The 20,909-nt window shown below is 35.1% G+C and overlaps 1 protein-coding gene across 2 annotated transcripts; it reads right to left on the bottom strand.

Annotated features, from left to right (window-relative positions):
- Window positions 1-790: 790 nt before the first annotated feature.
- LOC144956610 (uncharacterized) lies at window positions 791-17,596 on the bottom strand. Of its 2 annotated transcripts, none has more exons than XM_078887227.1 (3): window positions 17,555-17,596; window positions 3,400-3,423; window positions 791-2,233 (listed from the first exon to the last, which is right to left on the bottom strand). In XM_078887227.1, exon 3 carries the CDS (start codon window positions 2,094-2,096, stop codon window positions 927-929), a length of 1,170 nt encoding a protein of 389 aa, XP_078743353.1. In that variant the 5' UTR covers window positions 2,097-2,233; window positions 3,400-3,423; window positions 17,555-17,596; the 3' UTR covers window positions 791-926. The 2 variants fall into 2 exon arrangements, with proteins under 2 accessions (XP_078743353.1, XP_078743352.1); XM_078887226.1 differs by having other exon boundaries at window positions 3,263-3,423; window positions 17,555-17,570.
- Window positions 17,597-20,909: the final 3,313 nt, after the last annotated feature.

The following is a 20,909-nucleotide window of genomic DNA, read 5'->3' as shown; positions in this document are numbered from 1 at the left end:
ATTATCGTCCATTTCATTATCTTCTACTTTTTTTCATTGCAGATGAAGAAAATGAATCCTCGATAGAGAAGTCTAAGGCTATCCAGAAATTTATAGAACGCCAGATTCAGCTCCTGAATGCTCAGAAAAATCAACGGATATACTGTCCTGATGATTTAATTCTTGCTTTTTCTTGGTACACGAGGTCAAGAGTGCTATATTCCTCTTTACGTGGTCACCTTGATCTCCCTTCTAAGTCCACCCTGGGAAAGATTACACGACAAACCAAAAATGTAGCAGATTTCACCATCTATTTTAAATTTTTCCAACAGCAGGAACTACGAAGAAGAGCGTGTGTTGTTATTATTATTATTATTATTATTATTATTATTATTATTATTATTATTATTATTATTATTATTATTATTATTATTATTATTATTATTATTATTATTATTATTATTATTATTATTATTATTATCATCATCATCATCATGATCATCATCGCTAATACTATCACTTCCATTAAAAAATTGTTATCATATATTTTTACAAAATAAATTTTAATTGCACTTGTGCTTGCAAATCTTATTTTATGTGTTCAACGTTTGATTTTCATTAAATGTAGAAGTTTGAGAGAAAGAGAGAGAGAGAGAGAGAGAGAGAGAGAGAAAGAGAGAGAGAGAGAGAGAGTTAAGTGCTATCAGCGGGACTCGTGGGCCTTCTAGTTTCCAAGCCAGATTCCCGACGAGTCGGCATGTGTATAGATAGCATTGCCCCCGCCCCACCAAAAAAAAAAAAAACAAACAGATTGAGGGGATGGGTCACATTTATTTGATTTATTGAAACACGTAAAAGCAGTTGTTCATAAAGCGTTGGTTCAAGAGGGAATTTGGATGAATCTAAATAAATGTTACATCTCTGTTAAGCCTACTTGTTTACAGGGTTCAATGTCCTTTTTGTTGACAAGTCTTTGATTTTGTTTTTGATTTCAAACCAATTGAAGCACAATTAAATATTTGTTGAAACATGGCCCTGTATTTTGTACTCATTTTATGATAGATGAAAATATTGACAAATGCATTGACAGTATCTAAGAAGTAGGTCAGGAAAATGCAAAGGCGCAATACATTATCTTGAGAGCGGCCCATTCTTGTTTCTGGAAAGGAAATTACCAAAAAAGTTGTCCCTACTGAGGGAAAGTAGGTAATAAGATACAAAATGGCGATCATTACCACCATATTGGATACTCGCCCATCACGTGATGATGTCATATTCTGAGATGATGATCTAGACGATGAGGTCTCCGATGTTGGCCCCGAGTTGATAGATTGTTGGGTTGATCTGCCCGTTGCTTTTTGCCTCCATTTAGCGTTCTTGTTTAAGGTGTGTACTAGGACACAAGTAGAAGTAATGGTTGCTGTGAACGCGAGTAGAGGTAAAGTAACGCCCCGTAGATAATAAACGGAGCCTATGACCTTAGCTCTATATTTCGTGAACCGCATTGTATAAAGAGTTCTGTTTTTCTTAGGAAAGAAGACCCAATCGTAGTAAGCAACGAAATATATAGGTGCAACAAGGGCAAAATTCAACACGTAGATGAACACTATAATGATAGTCACTCTTGTGGTTGTTACGAGTTCTTTAATTTTTAATGGATAGGTGACACACAGACAACGCTCTATTGTGATAAATGCAGTAATAAATGGGGTTATTCTATTAAATGCTAAATGTGGCCAATCGAAAAAGAGAAAGTTGATGTTATTTGTATCGAAAGGTAAGTCTAACTGATTAAGAAGAGGGAAATCACAAATACTGGGCCATATTCTGGTCAAACAAACAAAAGAGTCGGAAATAGACAGACCCAAATAACTCACGTTTACAGGGTCTTTAACGCCCAACTTGATGAAAACAATGATGTTTATAATATTAGTGATGAATCCAAATAAAGCAACTACAAAATGCACAGGAAGAACAAAAATCATTCGAAGCCACCAAAGAATCATGTCAGGGACTATTTGCCGAAAAACATCTTCATAGATGTTAATACTAGAACTGTTCTGACCATAGCTGTCATTACATTTATTATTCCCATCGATCTGATCTAAACAAGTCATTTTATGCTTATTCACAAAATCAGTATTAAATTAAATCGCAAAGTGGTTGCTAAGGTTATTATCAAGTTATAAAGGTTGGTTAATCTGATTATGTCAGTTGCAAGGCATGACTTTCAGGTGAATAAAGTTTGGTTCGTCTGTTTATAAATAATAATTTGAAATTGAATGTAAGGAATGTAAGTCAACCGAAATAACTGTTACAACCTCCATAACCAGATTACCAAACCTTCATCGACTTGATTGTCAGCTCAAATTCTCTTGTAACCTTCACAACCAGAATGACAAACATGCATTGACTTGAGAGTCAACTTAAATAACCTTCACAACCATTATAACAGATTAACACACCTTCGCCGACTTGATACTCAACATAAATAGCCCTTTATAAACCTTTATGACAAACAGTAATTGACTTGACAGTTAACCAACATGACATAAACTTAGTAACCTTTATAAACAGACGAACGTAAATGTTGCTGCTTGAAGCTCGAATAATTAAATAATAATGTGAAATTGAATGTAAGCTTCGGTTTAAATACAAAAACAGATCAAATGAACATTTTGGGTTCCCCCTTTATCAACAAAAAAGGGTGAATGAAACTCCACAGGTGAATGAGATGATGTGATAGTGGCGTAGTTAAGATGAATCAACACCACTACCATATCATGTCATTCATCTGTGGTGATTCATTCATCCTGTTTTGTTGATAAAGGGGAAATTCAAAACGTTCATTTGATCTGTTTTTATATTTAAACCGAAGCTTACATTCAATTTCACATTATTATTTAATTATTCGAGCTTCAAGCAGCAACATTTACGTTCGTCTGTTTATAAAGGTTACAAAGTTTATATCATGTTGGTTAACTGTCAAGTCAATTACTGTTTGTCATAAAGGTTTATAAAGGGCTATTTATGTTGAGTATCAAGTCGGCGAAGGTGTGATAATCTGATATAATGGTTGTGAAGGTTATTTAGGTTGACTCTCAAGTCAATGCATGTTTGTCATTCTGGTTGTGAAGGTTACAAGAGAATTTGAGCTGACAATCAAGTCGATGACGGTTTGGTAATCTGTTTATGGAGGTTGTAACAGTTATTTCGGTTGACTTTAGGATTAACGAGGGTTGAATAACACGTTATGAAGGTTGCAAAATTTATTTGAGTTGACCACCAAATCAATGAAGGTTTGTTAATCCAGTTATAGAGGTTGCAGCCGTCAGGTGGGTTGAATATCAAATCGATGATGTTGCTTTATCTGTAATGAAGATTGTAGATATTATTTGAGTTAACATTCAAGTCGACGACCTTGGTTGGTGTGAATTGGATATCCTGTTGGAGAGAGTCATAGTTCGAGAAGATGTAAGATTCAAAGGAGGTTCGGGTAAGTGGTAAATAACAATATATTTCTATTGCGAAAAGTATGAACAGTTTTGTTATTATCACCATAATAATAATAATAATAATAATAATAATAATAATAATAATAATAATAATAATAATAATAATAATAATAATAATAATAATAATAATAATAATAATAATAATAGTACGCAATACTCGAGTACCAAGCTCACATTAAATTCTTAATTGCGAACGCTAGATTATCAATTGTTGTGCTTAATTTAAACGTGGTGATTACAAAACAAAACAAATCAAAAATAGAAAAAGAAAATACAAATCATTTTTATAAGCCACCGTTTGTTTTGTTTGGTTTTTCTTTTCATTTCTCGGTGCTTGGATAGGAAAATTATCTATCGCAAAATACTGGTGGGTGGACATAGGGATCAGTAAAAGTAAAAGAATTTCGACTTCACATTAGATTGATCTCCGTCTATTGCTTGAGAAGCGAGTGCTTTACCTACTAAGCTATCGAGACCTACATAAATGGCTAAAACTGTAACTAAATAATTAGATAACTAAATACATGTATTTTTTTAAAAAATAAGAAATGAACAGATAACCATACATATATAAATAAATAAATCAATCAATAAATAGTTAATAATTATATCAAATAAGACAAATTAAAACATAAAATTTTAAAGGGAAAGAAATAACATTATTGTATAACATGCTAAAGACAAATAATAATCGAATAATTTTAATGTTACTAATCATTAGCTTAATGATGATTTGGATCATTACGACGTGTACTTATTCACAGGTCTGATAACCCAAACTGTTATGGGCTCGTTGTTTTAATGGAAATACTATCAAATATATTATTTCCGGGTTATCAAGATGGCGGACGTGTTCTTTTCAATACTGTTTTGTTATGGAATTTGATGTTTTTTACGTTGCAAAGATGAGGATCAGGAGATGAGTGTTTGTTTAATATATTAATTTTCGTATATGTTTTCTATAGTAATATTCGTTTCAACTTTAAAAACGTCCATATAATTGTATTGATTGATTTCCATTGCATATCTAACGGTTGCGTTTTTTTTTTTTTTTGTTTTGTTTTTTTTTTTTTCAATGTCATAATAACATCAAATTACGTCATCCTAATTTGGGCAAGATGCCGAATGGACGTAAAAAAAGAAACTCGGATAACTTCGAAAACATCCCTTCCCCCCAATCTACCCCTTCTAAAGAGCTCGACAACCAAGACTTACTTCAAACATTACAAAATGCCATAAAAAAACGAAATGAAAGACCTCAAAGACCTAATTATCCAAGTAAGACAAGAAAACATGGAATTAAAACATGAATTAAAACAAAATAAAGATGAAACAATGGAAATGAAAATGATCAACATAAATCTGAAAAAACAAGTTGAAATGACCAAAAAACGAAACAACGAATTAGATACCTATTCGAGCAGAAATTCCCTCCGCATTTTTGGAATCCAAGGGAAAACACACGAAACAAACAATGACTGCCTTTTACTCGTTCTAAACTTATTCAATAGACTAGAAACCCAAATTGACATCATCGGAATTGACACTTTACACCGCACTGGCAGAACGAAATTGGGCCAATAATCATCAAATTTGTAAGGCGATTGGATCGTGATATGGTGCCCAAGGCCAGAAAAAAAAGTTAAAAGGCTCGGGCATTTCAATATTTGAAGACTTAACGCAGAAGAATTTCTATCTGCTCAAAGCAGCAAAAAATGACGAAAGGATCGACTCGGCATGGTCAATGAACGGACAAGTCATGGCAGTAACCATCTATGGTGTGAGACTGAGGTTGGATCCAGACAGTCCCCTCGATGCCCAAATACAATCAACTGGCGCCGACACGCCCAGCCCTCGAATTCGTTCAATTAAACAGACTGAAGACCAAATGTACACCACGTCGACAACCCCTCTACCATCACAACGCCAGATAGACCATCACCAAACCCAACGCAAAACCCATTACAGTCCCGGGGAGGAGAGAATTTCATTCAAGACGCCTTAAATCGACACGACAAAACTCAGACCAATGACTTAACACGGACCTGTCTGGAACACCTGATAGTGACACCTCAACAAATTTGCCTTTTCATCTTCCTTTATCAAATTATTTTGAATATATTAACTTACACATACTTGTAGGAAATATATATAGGTCTCATAATTCAGACAAATTAACTTTCATTGGGGATATAAAAGAAACCTTACAGTCAATAGGTAAAATGAAATTTGATTGCGTGATCATTGTCGGAGATTACAATTTTTCTAACATTAAATGGACAGAACCATGTGTAACTTTTCCCGACTCTCTTGTTGTCTAGGCAATTAGGGATGCTTTATTTATTTAGCTGGTGACACAGGCTACGAGACATCGACTGAATCAAACTAGTAATGTACTCGACTTGGTAATATGTAACGATGATTATTGGATTAATAACATTGACCTTTTGCCTTCGGTGGGTAAAAGTGATCATGACTCACTTCTTATATCGTTAAATCTTTCATCCGCCATACATCCTTCCCATGTTTATTTCAAAGGTAATTACAATTCTTATAGAAAAGACCTGAATGCCGTGAATTCGGATGCTCTTGAAGGCTACGGTGTGAATGAAGCGTGGTTGTTTTTTAAAGACAAACTAAAATGTATAGAATCTAAACACATTCCATTAAGATGTAACAAAAAAAATTAGTTCTAATAAACCATTGTGGTTGACAAAAAAACGTTAAACGTACAATTAATAAGAAACATAAATTGTATAAGAAATTCAAAAAGTATCCTACACAAATAATTTTCATAATGATGTCACGGTTAGAAATAACACTAAATACACGATTCAAAATGCTGTGAAAACGTATGAATGTACATTGGCACACGAATGTAAGAATAGTCCGAAAGGCTTTTGGAGATAAGTTTCAGTGTTTTACTGAAAGATGATGATACCAAGGTTACTTCCGATATAGATAAAGCTAATGTTTTAAATGATTATTTTCCATCTGTGTTTGTTCAAGAAGACACTACAAATATACCAACTTTTAATGTTACAAATCAATTAAACGTCTCCGATTTTTATATTACACAAGAAGACATACTTGCCAAATTGTTGAATTTAGACGTGACTAAAAGCATGGGACCCTATTCCCTTCATCCCCGTTTACTGAAAGAAGTGGCCTTTGAAATATCACAGCTGCTATCAACAATATATAATAAGTCTCTTGAATCAGGTACCTTACCCAGTGAATGAAAACAAGCCAATGATACTGCCATTCATAAAAAGGGCAGAAAACTAGATGCTGCAAACTATAGACCAATCAGCTTAACATGCATTCTCTGTAAGGTTATGGAGTCTATCTTGAAAGACCGAATAATGGACTTTCTTGAAAATCATACGATGCTAAACGATAACCAGCATGGTTATAGACCAAAAAGATCATGCATTACTCAACTATTACAGGTGATGGAGGATTTTACCAAGTTAATTGATCGTGATCAATGTATTGATGTTGTTTATCTTGATTTCCGCAAGGCTTTTGATTCTGTACTTCATGAGAGATTATTCATTAAACTAAAAGCATGTGGATTTAAAGGGAATATCTTTAACTGGATTAAAGACTTTCTTAATAATCGAATACAAAGGGTCATTGTCAATGGTGTGGGGTCGGATTTCAAGAATGTAATTAGCGGTGTACTCCAAGGAAGCGTATCGGGACCACTTTTATTTCTTTTATATATAAATGATTTACCTGTGGCATAAACTCAGCCTGCAAACTGTTTGCATACGATACAAAGATCTATAGTACAACTGAACATCATACCATTCTACAAAATGATATATTTTCACTTTTCAAATGGTCTACAACAAGGCATTTGGATTTTAATGTTTCGAAATGTAAAGTATCACATATAGGGAAACATAATCCATGTCATGATTATTTTACCGATACTTCTATATCAAATCTACTTTCCGCTGTGCCTTATGAAAAGGATGTGGTAGTTACTTTTGATTCACAATTGAATTTTGATGTACATATTGATAATTGTGTAAGCCGTGCAAACAGAATGATGGGAATAATATATAGAACCTTTATAAGTCTTGATAAAACAACATTTTTATATTTGTATAAATCGCTCGTTCGACCAATTCTAGAATACGGAAATTGCATCTGGAGCCCATTATATAAAAAGACAATCTATTAGTATTGGAAGTGTACAGAGGAGAGCTAACAAAAAAATTTACACAATACAGTATTTATCTTATAAGAAAAAGTAAGAATTTCTTGACTTACCCAATTTGAAATATAGAAGAATTCGTAGGGATTTAATTCAGATTTATAGATTGGTACATGAGATGGATAGGATAGACTTTTCTTTTTTTTTTTCATATTCTAATATTACTTTTACCAGAGGGGACAAGTTTAAGATTTTTGTCTCTAGATGCAAAACAAACATAAGACAAAACTGGTTCGGTATTCGTATTGTTCAGAAATGGAACAGTTTGAAATTTGAAACAAAGAATGCAAAATCTATGGATTTTTTCAAGGTGTTAGTAGACAGAGAATTATATGATGTGAGATTTATATATGACGAATAATACGTGTTTGCACTGCTGTTGACATGGCTCTCAATCTTGTATGTATATATTATGCATTGTTATATTATTAGGGTTATCTTCTATATGCGTATGTATGTATGTGTGTGTGTGTGTGTGTGTGTGTGTGTGTGCTTTGCATGTCACGATTAAAGATATATGTTTGTACACCACATATACATGAGTACATTTAAGTTGAAATAGTATCTTTACCACGTGTATCATTATTGAATAGATTTATGTACACCACATATACATGAGTACATTTAAGTTGAAATAGTATCTTTATCACGTGTATCATTATTGAATAGATTTATGGCATTACTATTAATATTAAGGGCATTCAAAGTAGCTTATCCTATTTTGCCCTATACCATATGTTATGTTATGTTATTTTATGTTAAACCAACGCAAAAATACTGTCTATTTCTATCGACTTTTATCATTATACGCTTTTCTTATACTTATTGGGTTTTTTATAGATGTTGATTTATATTGTCGAAATCAAATCTTATATAAAATCAGCTTTTGCTTTTTTCTAAGCGATACTTCTGATAAGATAGATACGTAATCGATTTCTTTCAAAACAAGAATCAAACTAGTCCTTCAGAGCCAATAAGCAGACTAAAAGAAGACATACAACCTTGGGTGTGGCCGCTTTATATGTTTATATAATAAAGTGACAATTGGAGTGCGCTAGCCATATCCTTGATATAAGGAGCGTCGAGTCAAAGCCGCTGGTGTTTAATTCAATTACCACATTATTTACAAAATAAAACACGCTTTTGGCTTTAGTTTTTTAAACATAGAGGTTACTACGAGGTGCGTTCAGTAATTAACCGTACTGTCTCATTACGCAAAAATTATTTATCATACAAAAGTCCCATTTTGAGTTGTCACATTGATCCCAACAATCCTACATCTCTCTTACGGTCACTAACAATGCTTTTACTTTCAAAGCTATGTCTTTTAGGTCCATTTTTTAGTTTTGGTATTAGAAAAAAGCACCTGGTGCTAGGCCAGGAGACTATAACGGATAATTAATGGTTTGCGTGTTCTTTGAGGTGTTAAACTCAGTGTGCAAAGGCGTTTATAAAAAACAAATTCACAATATCTAACATTATCTCTCAAACGATACAAAACATTGATATGAAAGTGTTGATAAAAAATTGGCCTTGCGGGTCAAACTCTCCATGGCCAAATCCATTTCAGCCAAAGAAAACAAGAAGTATGAATCTCAAACACCCGATACAACATCACATGGGAAATCGTCTCAAAACAAAAAGAATTACTCAGTAAACATAAAACAAGTTATGGCTAGAAGAGAAAACGCCAACACGCCAAACTAAACAGAAATATAGAACTCTTCAAATCCTGGCATCAAAGATAATCGCGACTGTGAGAGTGATGAGAACAAATGGACTTGCCAAGGCTTTTATTTTGATTTTATCGATTTCTCAGTCAAATTCAATTTGGCTTTTACTATTTTTTTTTTCGGGCAGAGAATTCCATATCTGGATGGTGCTTGGAAAAAAAAAACGAGTTTTGATGAGCATCAACTCATAATGCGGGACCTGGTATGAGTGCTGTTTTCTTTTGTTTGGGATAGAGCGATCAATTGGGATCGTTGTCAGTCAATGACGGGCCTTAAAGAGGACTTTTTGTATAGTGCGTCTTTCATTTATTGGCGACCAGTTTAGGCTTTTGTGCATCTCACTTATGTTTTCAGTCCTTATGTAGTTATTACAAACAAACCTATATGCTCTGTTTTGAATGTTCTCGAGCTTTTCGTCTGCTTTTTATTCACGGTGTCCCATATACACGCACTATAATCTAAAATTGGCCGTACAAAGACTTTATAGTCGAAAGTAGAGGAGCGTATGGTTGGTATCAACCTTGAAATATTTTGCGTGTGGCTGGATAGCTCAGTCGGTTGTGCGAGCGGTCTCTCTCTCTCTCTCTCTCTCTCTCTCTCTCTCTCCTTCTCTCTCTCTCTCTCTCTCTCTTTCTTTCTTCTTTTCTCTCTCTACTTCTCTTCTTTCTTTTTTCTCTCTCTAACTTTGTATCTCTCTCTATTTTTGTATATATATATATATATAATATATAATATATATATATATATATATATCTTTCTCTCTCTCTCTCTCTCTCTCTCTCTCTCTCTCTCTCTCTCTCTTTCTCTCTCGGCCAGGCGGAGCGTGTCGTGGGTGAATCTTGAGTGGACCACTGACCCCTTGACAATTTACTCTTTGCTTTCATCTGGCACTTCTCGATACCCTATTTGTCTCATCATTATTGTTACAAATGCCCGCTCCACAACTTTCTGATGTTCTTTGGACAACTTTGCACATTTCGATTTGATGCTATCAAGAAATTTTGCTGTCAAGAATTAATCTAAGATATTCAGATTATGACGTTGTCTCCAATTTTATATATAATAATAATCTAATATGTATGTTGCAATCTTTTGATGTTTGAAATACCCTATAAAGGAGGCTATGGTCCACGTAAAGTCGAATTTTTTATCCTTTTGATACTTTATTTGGCATATCATTGATGAAGATAATAAAAAAGTGAGTCTAAAACTGCTCCTTGATGTACACCTAACATGATCTGTCTTCGTAATTAATTTGAAGCCCCCATTTCATTGTATCACTGTTATTTCTATCTATCTTAATAATTCTACAGGAAATATTTCCTAAAAGTATAAATTTTGAATTTAAACAATGAAAAAATATACTTAACAGAGAGTATCGTCAATTTGTCCTTCTGACACAAATGGTTATTTCCGGTGGAAAAATTCATTCTCGTGATCGACCACGACCAAATGGGCGCTGTTAAAAATTTTACACACAGGTAATGAAATGTCATCATCAAATAGTTAAATTATATTCGTTATTATAATGATATTTCTATAAGATTATATCGACATGTACATACATACAGGTCTGACATCCGAATGGGCCTAGTTTAACATTGTTGCACAGGGCAATATTAGATTTCCATTACAAAATTGAGACAATAATAAATTGGGTTGTCAATGAAAAAGTGCACGTTGGATCATATTAAAACAATCAAAATAATTTTTAAAATATTTTTTCAATATATTTCAAATATATTCTGGGCCTTACCGTTGCCGGGGTTAATTTCAGCAGCAAGTAAAAATACGATCTTGCAATTGTTTGAAATGTATGTGTGCTTTGTAGTAATGGCTTTTCCTTTTCTCTTATTCGTTTTACTATTGTGACTCGATCGGAAACGTTTCCTATATTTTACAAAATCTACCGTTGTTTTTAAAAACACAATATATTCAATTTTAACAAAATAGCATATGCTGTGTTGTTAAAAAAAAGGCAAAATTAATGTCACAATGTTGGAGACATAAGTCTGCAGATTTATGAATGAATCGTATTCTTCATCGATCTATACCGGATTAGTTAGTCTACAAATGGAGTGAGGGGGGGGGGGGGCTTGCCACGTAGGTTTTCCATAGCCTAAAACAAATTTAGTGACAGTCTTCTTAGCAATAATATTTCACACACAACCAAGCTATACTCAGTCAGGGGCGTGGCTCTATTGGATCAAATGGTGCCTGGCACCACATCCATGTTTTAAGAATGGATAACAGCATTTTAAAAAATATATAAAACTGAGAAATGGTATTTATCGCCTTTTATCAACAGTGCGAAACAGACTCCCTTTCTGTCACAACGCCTTCTATCCATGTTTTTCTCCCGATTCACACAGTCCGTTGATGACTGTCAGCGACTGTGTACCATGGCTGAGCGAGTGACTGGATTTCCCCACTCAAACGATTGCAAGGAGCGGATTTTTGATGGCACCATTTAAGGCTATTACTATAGTGTTGCCACATTGAATACCTGAGAATGGCTCGAATTTTTACCATCTTCACATACAAGAAAAAACCCGCCTCAGGTGCCGAGAAATTTTTGCTCCAACTCTGTTGGACTGGGGAATAATAGCTAATGTTGGTCATTTACGTCCTAGTCATAGTATGGTAACTTCGACCATCTTTATTATTAACGAAATCACGATTATTAACAAGTTCATTTGTTTCTCTCTCTCTCTGTCGTGATTATTGTATATATTAATTTTTATTATTATTATTATTATTATTATTATTATTATTATTATTATTATTATTATTATTATTATTATTATTATTATTATTATTATTATTATTATTATTATTATTATTATTATTATTATTATTATTATTATTATTATTATTATATATATTATTATTATCATCATCATAATCATCATCATCATCATCATCATCATCATCATCATCATCATTATTATTATTATTATTATTATTATTATTATATTATTATTATTATTATTATTATATTATTATTATTGCTGCAAAAATTGATATGAAGGAATGTGAACGAGTTAAGTCAAACATTTCTTGATAGTGATGCTATATGCTAAATGCATGATCTTCGCGTGAATATGCGTGTTTGACTTTGTGTGTGTGTGTGTGTGTGTGTGTGTGTACGCGTGTTCATCACACAAACACACACACACAGATAGGTAGATAGATAGATAGATAGAGAGAGAGAGAGAGAGAGAGAGAGAGAGAGAGAGAGAGATCTTGTATGGTGTCATGTTTGATTTCCGAAGTGGAATGGGGTTGTTTCATGACGTAACTACAGTACTCTTTTAATAGACTATGGGCTGTTTACATTCTTACGCTTTGTAAGTTTTGAAATTACCCTTTGTTTGATTGACATTCAATGTCTGCATGTGTCCTTTAGCCATTTCCCTCAGTGTCCAAACTCCAATCAATATATTCGTTCGTGATTTCTATAAACAAACTATTGAAAAGATTTGCAGAGATAGAAACATCACCATGCAAATTTACTTTACAAGTATGTAAGTTTTTTTTCTTTTATATTTACAAATGAAGCATGTGTAAGTCATTTTTGTCTGACACCACTTTATACTGTAAGCATGTCACGCGCTGTATTCAGTACTATTCCAAGTCACTTGACGCACATGGATATCTTGAATAAAATGAAAAGTATACTTTATGCCAAATCGTCAAACCACTGCTTCAACCAAAACATCAGATTGCAAAAAGACAACCAAAACCAATTAATTTGTTTGATATGGATGTGATTATTGGCGTGGTATCATAAAAGTATTCTATAAACCTTGCGTTCGAAATGTCAATCTTGTCCAAAACGGGCCGCTCCAAAGGTGTCACCGTTATTGAAAACTCATTAAAAGCTCCCAACGCAATAAATTCAAGATTCCTTTATTGTAAAGCACTCGGTGATTATATTTAATATATAATTCAAAACTAATTAAGACACATATTGTGTGATTGTCAGACACATACTAATAATATAGATTAAACCTCTACTTACCAACTTTAGTTATTAAATCGACATATTCGATTCAATACACCCAACAGATTTCTCATTTTGATTTCTTTTGTACATGACTAGATTTAAAGAAACTTTGTTATAGCCGTGAAAATTTATCACTGTGTTTAACGTTTGTTCTGCTGAAAAAAAATATATAAAGCAAGAACGTACTACACTTGTGTTTAGGTAAAAAACATTCTATTTTTGAGTTGGTTTGAGTGTGAAGATTTGGAGAAAGTACTGAAAATGACCGATAAGGAGAGAGTTAATGGAGTTACTTCGAGCAAGCTTTGACAGATAATATTATGTTCAACAAATACAATAAGCCGCTACGCCCCTTTGATGTCCCTATCATTAAGATCTGAAAAAAGTGTATGGAATATTGTCAGACATGACATGCAAAAGAAATAGCCATCCTCAAAAAATCAGTCTTTCTCGACAAGGGATCGAACCTCAGACCTCCTTATTACGATCTGGTACTGTTCTAAACGCACTTTTTCAGATCTTTATTTTACACCACTGCGTGCTCTCATTTTAATGCTATCCTAGTGTGGTATTACATTGACACAATGTGTTTGTATTTAATATTAACACATTCAGTTTTAAATAACTCCAAAAATTTGTAAGATTCTATCGATGAACGGTTTTTGTCATAGATGCAGAATTTATATAAGTTTGTTGCTGTCATTGTCATGTCGTCAAAAAGAAAGGACAGACCACTCATTCCCTGGTTAGTTCACACCAGACATCGACTTTTGGGGAGTTGCGACGACACTCGATAACTTCATCTAGTTTTTGTTTGCTCAAACATCGAATCTTGTGTTTTTGTACATTCTGGACACGTAAAGGGTTGCTTCGTCTGATAAAGCATTGTGTTCAGTGAGTTATATACTAGTGATCAAAAGAAAGTATATACTTGTTTTACCTACAGAATTGGTATAAAATATTGTTATGGTGTATTTAAAACCGATATTAATCATAGTACTATCATTTATCTTTCATTTTGTTAGAATTTGCAGCGTTTATGGTTGATCTTGTATGCAACATAGACTTTTCAAAACATGGTCTTCAAAAACGGAAGTAACAAGTCAAAACATACACTATAATTTTGACAAACAACAACATTTTAATAAAATTACTTGCATTCATTTCATTTGAAGTGAAGATGAATCTAATTCAATCAGTAACGAGTATGTCCTCCGTTCGCGTTAATCACAGCACTACATCTCCTACGCATGGAATTGGTCAATCTGGCCAGCTGGTGTTTAGGAATGTTATCCCAAGCTGTTCTTATGGCGTGGAACAGTTGTTGTTCATTTTGCGGGTCTAATGAACGGACTTGGTGGCCGATTATGTTTCACATATGTTCTATTGGATTTAGATCGGGGGATATTGCAGGCCAAAGGCTGATAAAGTTCACATTATTTGCTGCTATAAAATCCCTTGTTACAATAGCTCGGTGGGATGGTGCATAGTCGTGATGGAATGAAAAATTAGGATGTTCATGAAAAACTGGAATTACACGGGGTTGTAAAATGTGTTGGATGTACCTTGCATCGGTTAGGGATGCATTTACTTGGACTAAAGGTGTCTTATAGTCTCTGCTTATTCCACCCCACACCATCACTTGTCCATATCCTCTGTTTGGGGATTCCACGAAGAATCGTGAAATCACTCGTGTAATCTTCGGTAACAACGTAATCTACCGTCATTTCTTCCAATCACAAAGCATAATTCATCTGAGAAGAGAACAAATCACCACACATGCATTGTCCAGCGCAGATGAGCACGGGCCCACTGGAGACGGGCCAACCGGTGATGTGCTCTAAGAAGTTGTCGCATCAACGGACGTTTGCAATAATGTCATGCTCTCTATGTCTGCGACGAACCGTCTGTCGACTAATTCGTGTACCTGGGAACTCTAGCGCAGTTTCAGTCGCCGTCCTAAAACAATCCCGTAGATGTAGGGTGCGTATAAAACGGTCCTCACCTTGTGTTGTTACTCGTGGTCTGCCAGATCGATTTCGGTCCCTTACCGTTTGTGTCATTTCAAATCGATCCACAAAGGAATATACAGTTCTCCTTGTGATATTAAATATTCTTGCAACATTGGTCACAGACTGTCCAGCTGGAAGATGATCAATGGCACGTGCAAGTTGTTTCAACTATGTCGTGCCATCGCATAGATTAATGACCGGTATTTTGCATTGTGTTTTCCTGCCTTGAAAATAGTTCAAGACGACACGGATGACAAAAAAAAATAATCTACACACGTCCTGTCCACAGTAAGGGGCTAAAAGATTATTTGAGCACGTGCGCGACGTGGTGAGCGAATTTCAGGTCAAAAACAAAAACATCGACTATCGGTACACAGAAAGGCTAATGGTAAACGACTCAGTGGAAAATCTTGAGCCTACGTCAACGGATAAAAGAGTAACGACGATTTTAAATGTGTATACTTTCTTTTGATCTCAAGTATGTAGGGGCGGGAATAGAACCAGTTTCATTCGGGCTATTTTGTGTACTGTGTACTCACAGGCTCAAGGAATAATCTTGTAACCTGTCTCAATGATTGTCTTGGTGTTTCATTGAACAGCGTAAGGACGGTATTGATTACGCCTTCTGAGAGCGGTTTTCTTCCTTTTAGTCATTCTACTCTTTCGTTTTATAGTTGTTATTACATACTTACTTAGGCCCTATGCTCGTTGGAAAAGCATAAGCCATCAATGACTCCTCTCCAGCGGACTCTGGATTGGGCTGGATTTGTTATACTTTTGTATAAGTCGTTATGCCAGGATGGAATTGTGTTCCTAGCTGTTTTTTAAAAATCTAAAATGTTGCTTAAATTTCCTCCTCACACAAATTAATTATTCATGTTTATTAAACTATAGACATACCATATGTTATAGAATGAAATGTTTTCGCTTTTATTAATGTTATTCTTTTTAACCATCTGTTTTTAATCAATCTTTTAATCAATTTTAAGTTTATATATTTTCAGGAGCGATAACTCAAAATGCTATAAAAAAATAATTTTCATATGTACATCTAACAGTTTTGATATTTCTAGGGGACCAACATTCCAAAAAAACTAAATTAAAAGCTGACAGGAATCATAAAAAAATGTTCTAATTTGCTACCAAATAGAAAGGGATACATAGACTATTAGTGACGCCTAAAATGATAATGTGGAGAAATGAAATTGAGGGGTTCCATCCGTTTATGGCTATCCAATGTCAAGTCTGATAACATTTGAGTATTGATGCTGCTGAGAAAAAAATATAATCACAACATGCGCCAGGATACAAAACTATTTGTATCCTTGAACGTTTATAGATGTCGTGCGCTTGGCTAAGAAACTCACATCATTGCCATATAGAAGATCAACACACAAAAATTGTGTGTAACCTTGAAGGTTTATAGTCTGGTTAACACAGGTTAGTGAGAATTACTAATAAAGATGGATGGAAAACAACAATAACAGAGACCTGAGTGACGTCAACTTCGTTCCATCTTACTGATGGTATGTGTTTAAATAAATACACATCATTTCTACCTGGCGTGTAAATCGAACAAATACACAAAACAACGGGTAAAATTTAAGGTCTGCTAGAAAAAAATTAAGTGAGAAGTAATCGCCCAGCTGAAGAGAAAAAGCTGCAAAAACCTCAACCAAATATGTTATATTTTCAATAAACATCATGAGCGAGGTGAATTTACTACTTGTGCCAGTGCATGAAGTAATCAGTCGGGAGGTGAAATTTTAGATTGCAATTTTTTTGCATTTTCTGAAAGAATATAATCCCCAGTACATTTAATCTTTAAAGAAGTAAATCGGGTGATTTTGCATGAAGTTATGGTCAAATGTATGGGAAAGGAATCCAACAACTTTTTCTCAAATTTCATACTTTTTCAAATTGACCAGCTGTAAAAAATACTAAGTTAGAAGTGAAATTAATCTTTGTTTTTTCTCGAAGATGTACAAAAAAGTTTGATTTAATCATTTATGAAAAGAATTCATTTTGGATTAAAAAATTGACATTCTAACAAAACTTGGCAATATCTCAGTTCAAACCTTTTCACCATCCGACTGGTTATGTCATTCGCTGTAGCATTTACAGACTTGAAACAACTTACATAGATACGCATCGTCTGCCCTTAAAACTCGATTGTCACTCCAGAACTTTCTACCCTCCCCCCCTCTCTCTCTCTCTCTCTCTCTCTCTCTCTCTCTCTATCTCTCTCTCTCTCTCTCTCTCTCTCTACGTATTTCATTCTCGGCTTTGAGTTTATTCAAAATTGCTTTGTGTACTGAGTTTTCTTATGAAAATTATTTAATTTGATAGTAGATACGGTACATGTGCAAAATAACTCACTTCTCAAATCTAAATTCGTATTATTCAATTGAAGCTTGCGTGAAATAATATCTCAATTGACATAATTTCAAATCAATTCATCATTGCTATAGGCAGAAGAAGAAACCCAGCATTGCTATATTTATAAGTTGTCAAAGATATAGCACTACTGCAAATATAATTATCACTGTTTTTTCATTGTATCCCCGCCTATTGTTTGTCTTCCTCAATTTGAGTCATCGTGGCTATGTCTTTTTATTTATGCGCAAATAGGTGCCCGCCGCTATTTTGACAAGTTTTAAAATTAGTTACAATATTCTAAGTCCCTCTGGGGACAAATTAAACAGAAAACTTTACGCCTATTCTTCGTTATAAAATTACAATAAACACGCCGATTGATGATCGCTAAATCATATATAATTTGGTTAAATTCCGATTGATGTGTATGGATTGTGTTTTGTAATAGTCTATGGAGGGTCTACACATTTTGTTAAGGCTTGAGGGCAATTGACGGTAGGAGCGCCTCATAATAGTTGTGCTATTATGCTATAATCGGGTAAAATCGGATTTTCTTTGAAACGAAAGGGTATAATAATTGGATTATGATATTGGTTAAATCATCATTATTGAGGACCAGTATCCATAAATAGTGCTCAGAGGTGTTTTACAATATATTTTTGGTATCAGACACGTTCACTCATTCGACTACAAAATAACCACAACAGTCACACACACACACACACACACACATACACACACGAACACACACAGACAAACATCTTGTTAAATTGTAGGTATCAGTTTATAACCTGGTAGTTTAAGACTAAAAGTTGTGCATGAAACCTTATTAGTATTGAATGCGGGGTTATTTGTGCCGGCAAACGCGGTTATTTTATGAAAAATAATCTATTGCGATGTCACAACTTTCTCATCACAAACTTCAGACCTAAAGTCCATCGAACTTTCCTAGTAATGTAAAAGTTTTTTTCAATGTTCGAACTCAAAAAGAGTTTATATAAATATTGTCTCCAAAATTGGGACGCGTAACGATATCAAGTTTACGTAAGCTCTAATCTGTAAACCATTGAATATAGATCTCAAAATATCAAATACATTTAGAAACAACCGAAGAACCGATTTCAACAACACAAGGAAACATCCAACTTGCTCAGCACTAGTGCCGCGCTGAAGACCGGTCTGGACCGCGGTCCGACGGTCTTTTAGCTGTGAACCGAAGACCGGTCCCAGAGGGGAAGACCGGCGCCGGTCCTCACTTCTTATCACCTTTCAACTAGTGCGGGGCGGTCCTTGCAAGGACCACGGTCCTACGGTCTCGCGCCATAGCCTACTACTTCCCCAGCGATTCGTTGCTTCGGTTGCCTATCTTCCACCAATCACCACCCATCCCACTTAATTAATTGCACCCACCCCCCTTTGCCATACACTAAACGACACAGACGACCATACAGGCAGACGACCACCAACCTCCACTCCGCAAACCGCCCTTTCGTGTGTGAGATGGGGGGAACAGGAGGCGCACGCCTTGGACGATTCCATTATACGGGGTAAATTTCAAAATTTACTACACCATAATGATCGCAATGACAATGATCTATGGTGAAGGCATGACCCCTCTTCTCTAATGGGTTATTGTTTGAAATGTATGTGACTACAAAAGATGTGTGTGTTTGTGTGTGTGTGTGTGTGTGTGTGTGTGTGTGTGTCGAACCTAGCAAGTAGCAAATCCGATTTTTTGTTTTCTTTTGTCCATCTCTTGTCACCACTCCTTTCTATCGCAGTGTTGTCATTTAAAATAATACAATAATATTAAAATTTCGTTTGGTGTTTTTACTAATCAAATAATATGAGTTTCATTAGTTTCTTCCTTCCAAAAAACCCGTCTGAATTTTAAAAAAGTCCAATAGAATATTTGGGGACCCCGATAGCTCAGTTGATAGAGCCCTCTCTTTATACGCAAAGGGCCAGAGATCGATCCCGGGTGCAGTCGATTTTTTTCTGTATCCCTGTCTACTCAGCAATGAATGGGTAGCTGAGTTTGTTAGATCTGGCGAAAAGTCACCATCGACCCCTCTTATCACCTCATCCACCCCCTCTTATTATAACTTCACGTCTCTCTCTTACTCTTCAATGCTCGCTGCCCTCTAATGTGTGTGTGGTGGGGGGGGGGGTAGGAGTTGCGTGTGTGTATCAACGCCACGAACAACTCGATCAACGCCTTGGGCGATGCCATTATCTCCGTTAATGGGGATAAATTTCAAATTTTATTAAATTATCGAAGTAACAATGAAGTACGGTGAGCAAATAAAGAAGGCATCACCCCTCTTCTCTAATTAGGTTACAATTTGAAATGAGTGTGACTACTCCGTGTGTTTTACTCCTGTAGGCCACGGTTTTCATCGTGTAGCGGTCTTTAACGGTTCAAGAATGAACGATCCCACGCTCTCAAAGGTCAAACCGGTTCGAATTTCCAACAGTCTCTCAGGAATGTTCAATGTCGAAAAGGACCGGTCCTTGCGGTCTTCATTTCCCAAGGACCGTAGGACCGTGGTCCTTAAGCTTGCCAGGGACCGCCCCGCACTACTCAGCACCTTAACACACATGATGACATTCTGAAGCTAAAAACACTTGCACTCGACAGAGATTTATGGAGGCAGATAACTGGATAATAGAAACAGACTGACAAGCTCGAAGTGACACAAACATTCAAGGCAAGCGTCCATGGAGACCGCGCAGCTATATTTATTTATTATATTTGAGTTCGAGCAATGATGCCTATCTTTTAATCAAAATTAGGGGGGGGGGGGGGGAGGGTACAATAATTCTTAGGAAGTGGTTATTCAGTATCAGATACTGAATAGTGCTTTTCCACTATTCAGTATCCACAAGGAACTCTTTTCTATAGAGAGAGTGAAAAGTGCGACAATCTCGGTTGAATGTAAATAAACTGCTGACCTCCTTCCAGATTGAACACGTGCAGTAACTGACAGCCCGATTCAAAGATGTAAAAATATTTTGATCGTAAATTTTAAATTTCTGCTATTGTGCAATTAACAT

The sequence above is a fragment of the Berghia stephanieae genome, chromosome 11 (assembly GCF_034508935.2).
Source record: "Berghia stephanieae isolate SIO BIC M18660-M18661 chromosome 11, UCSD_Bste_1.3, whole genome shotgun sequence".
NCBI lineage: Eukaryota > Metazoa > Mollusca > Gastropoda > Nudibranchia > Aeolidiidae > Berghia > Berghia stephanieae.
This window is presented reverse-complemented; position numbering and strand designations above follow the sequence as displayed.

Bases quoted from the DNA above. Each gene is read 5' to 3' on its own strand.
- LOC144956610 (XM_078887227.1), bottom strand. From the start codon at position 2,096: ATGACTTGTTTAGATCAGATCGATGGGAATAATAAATGTAATGACAGC.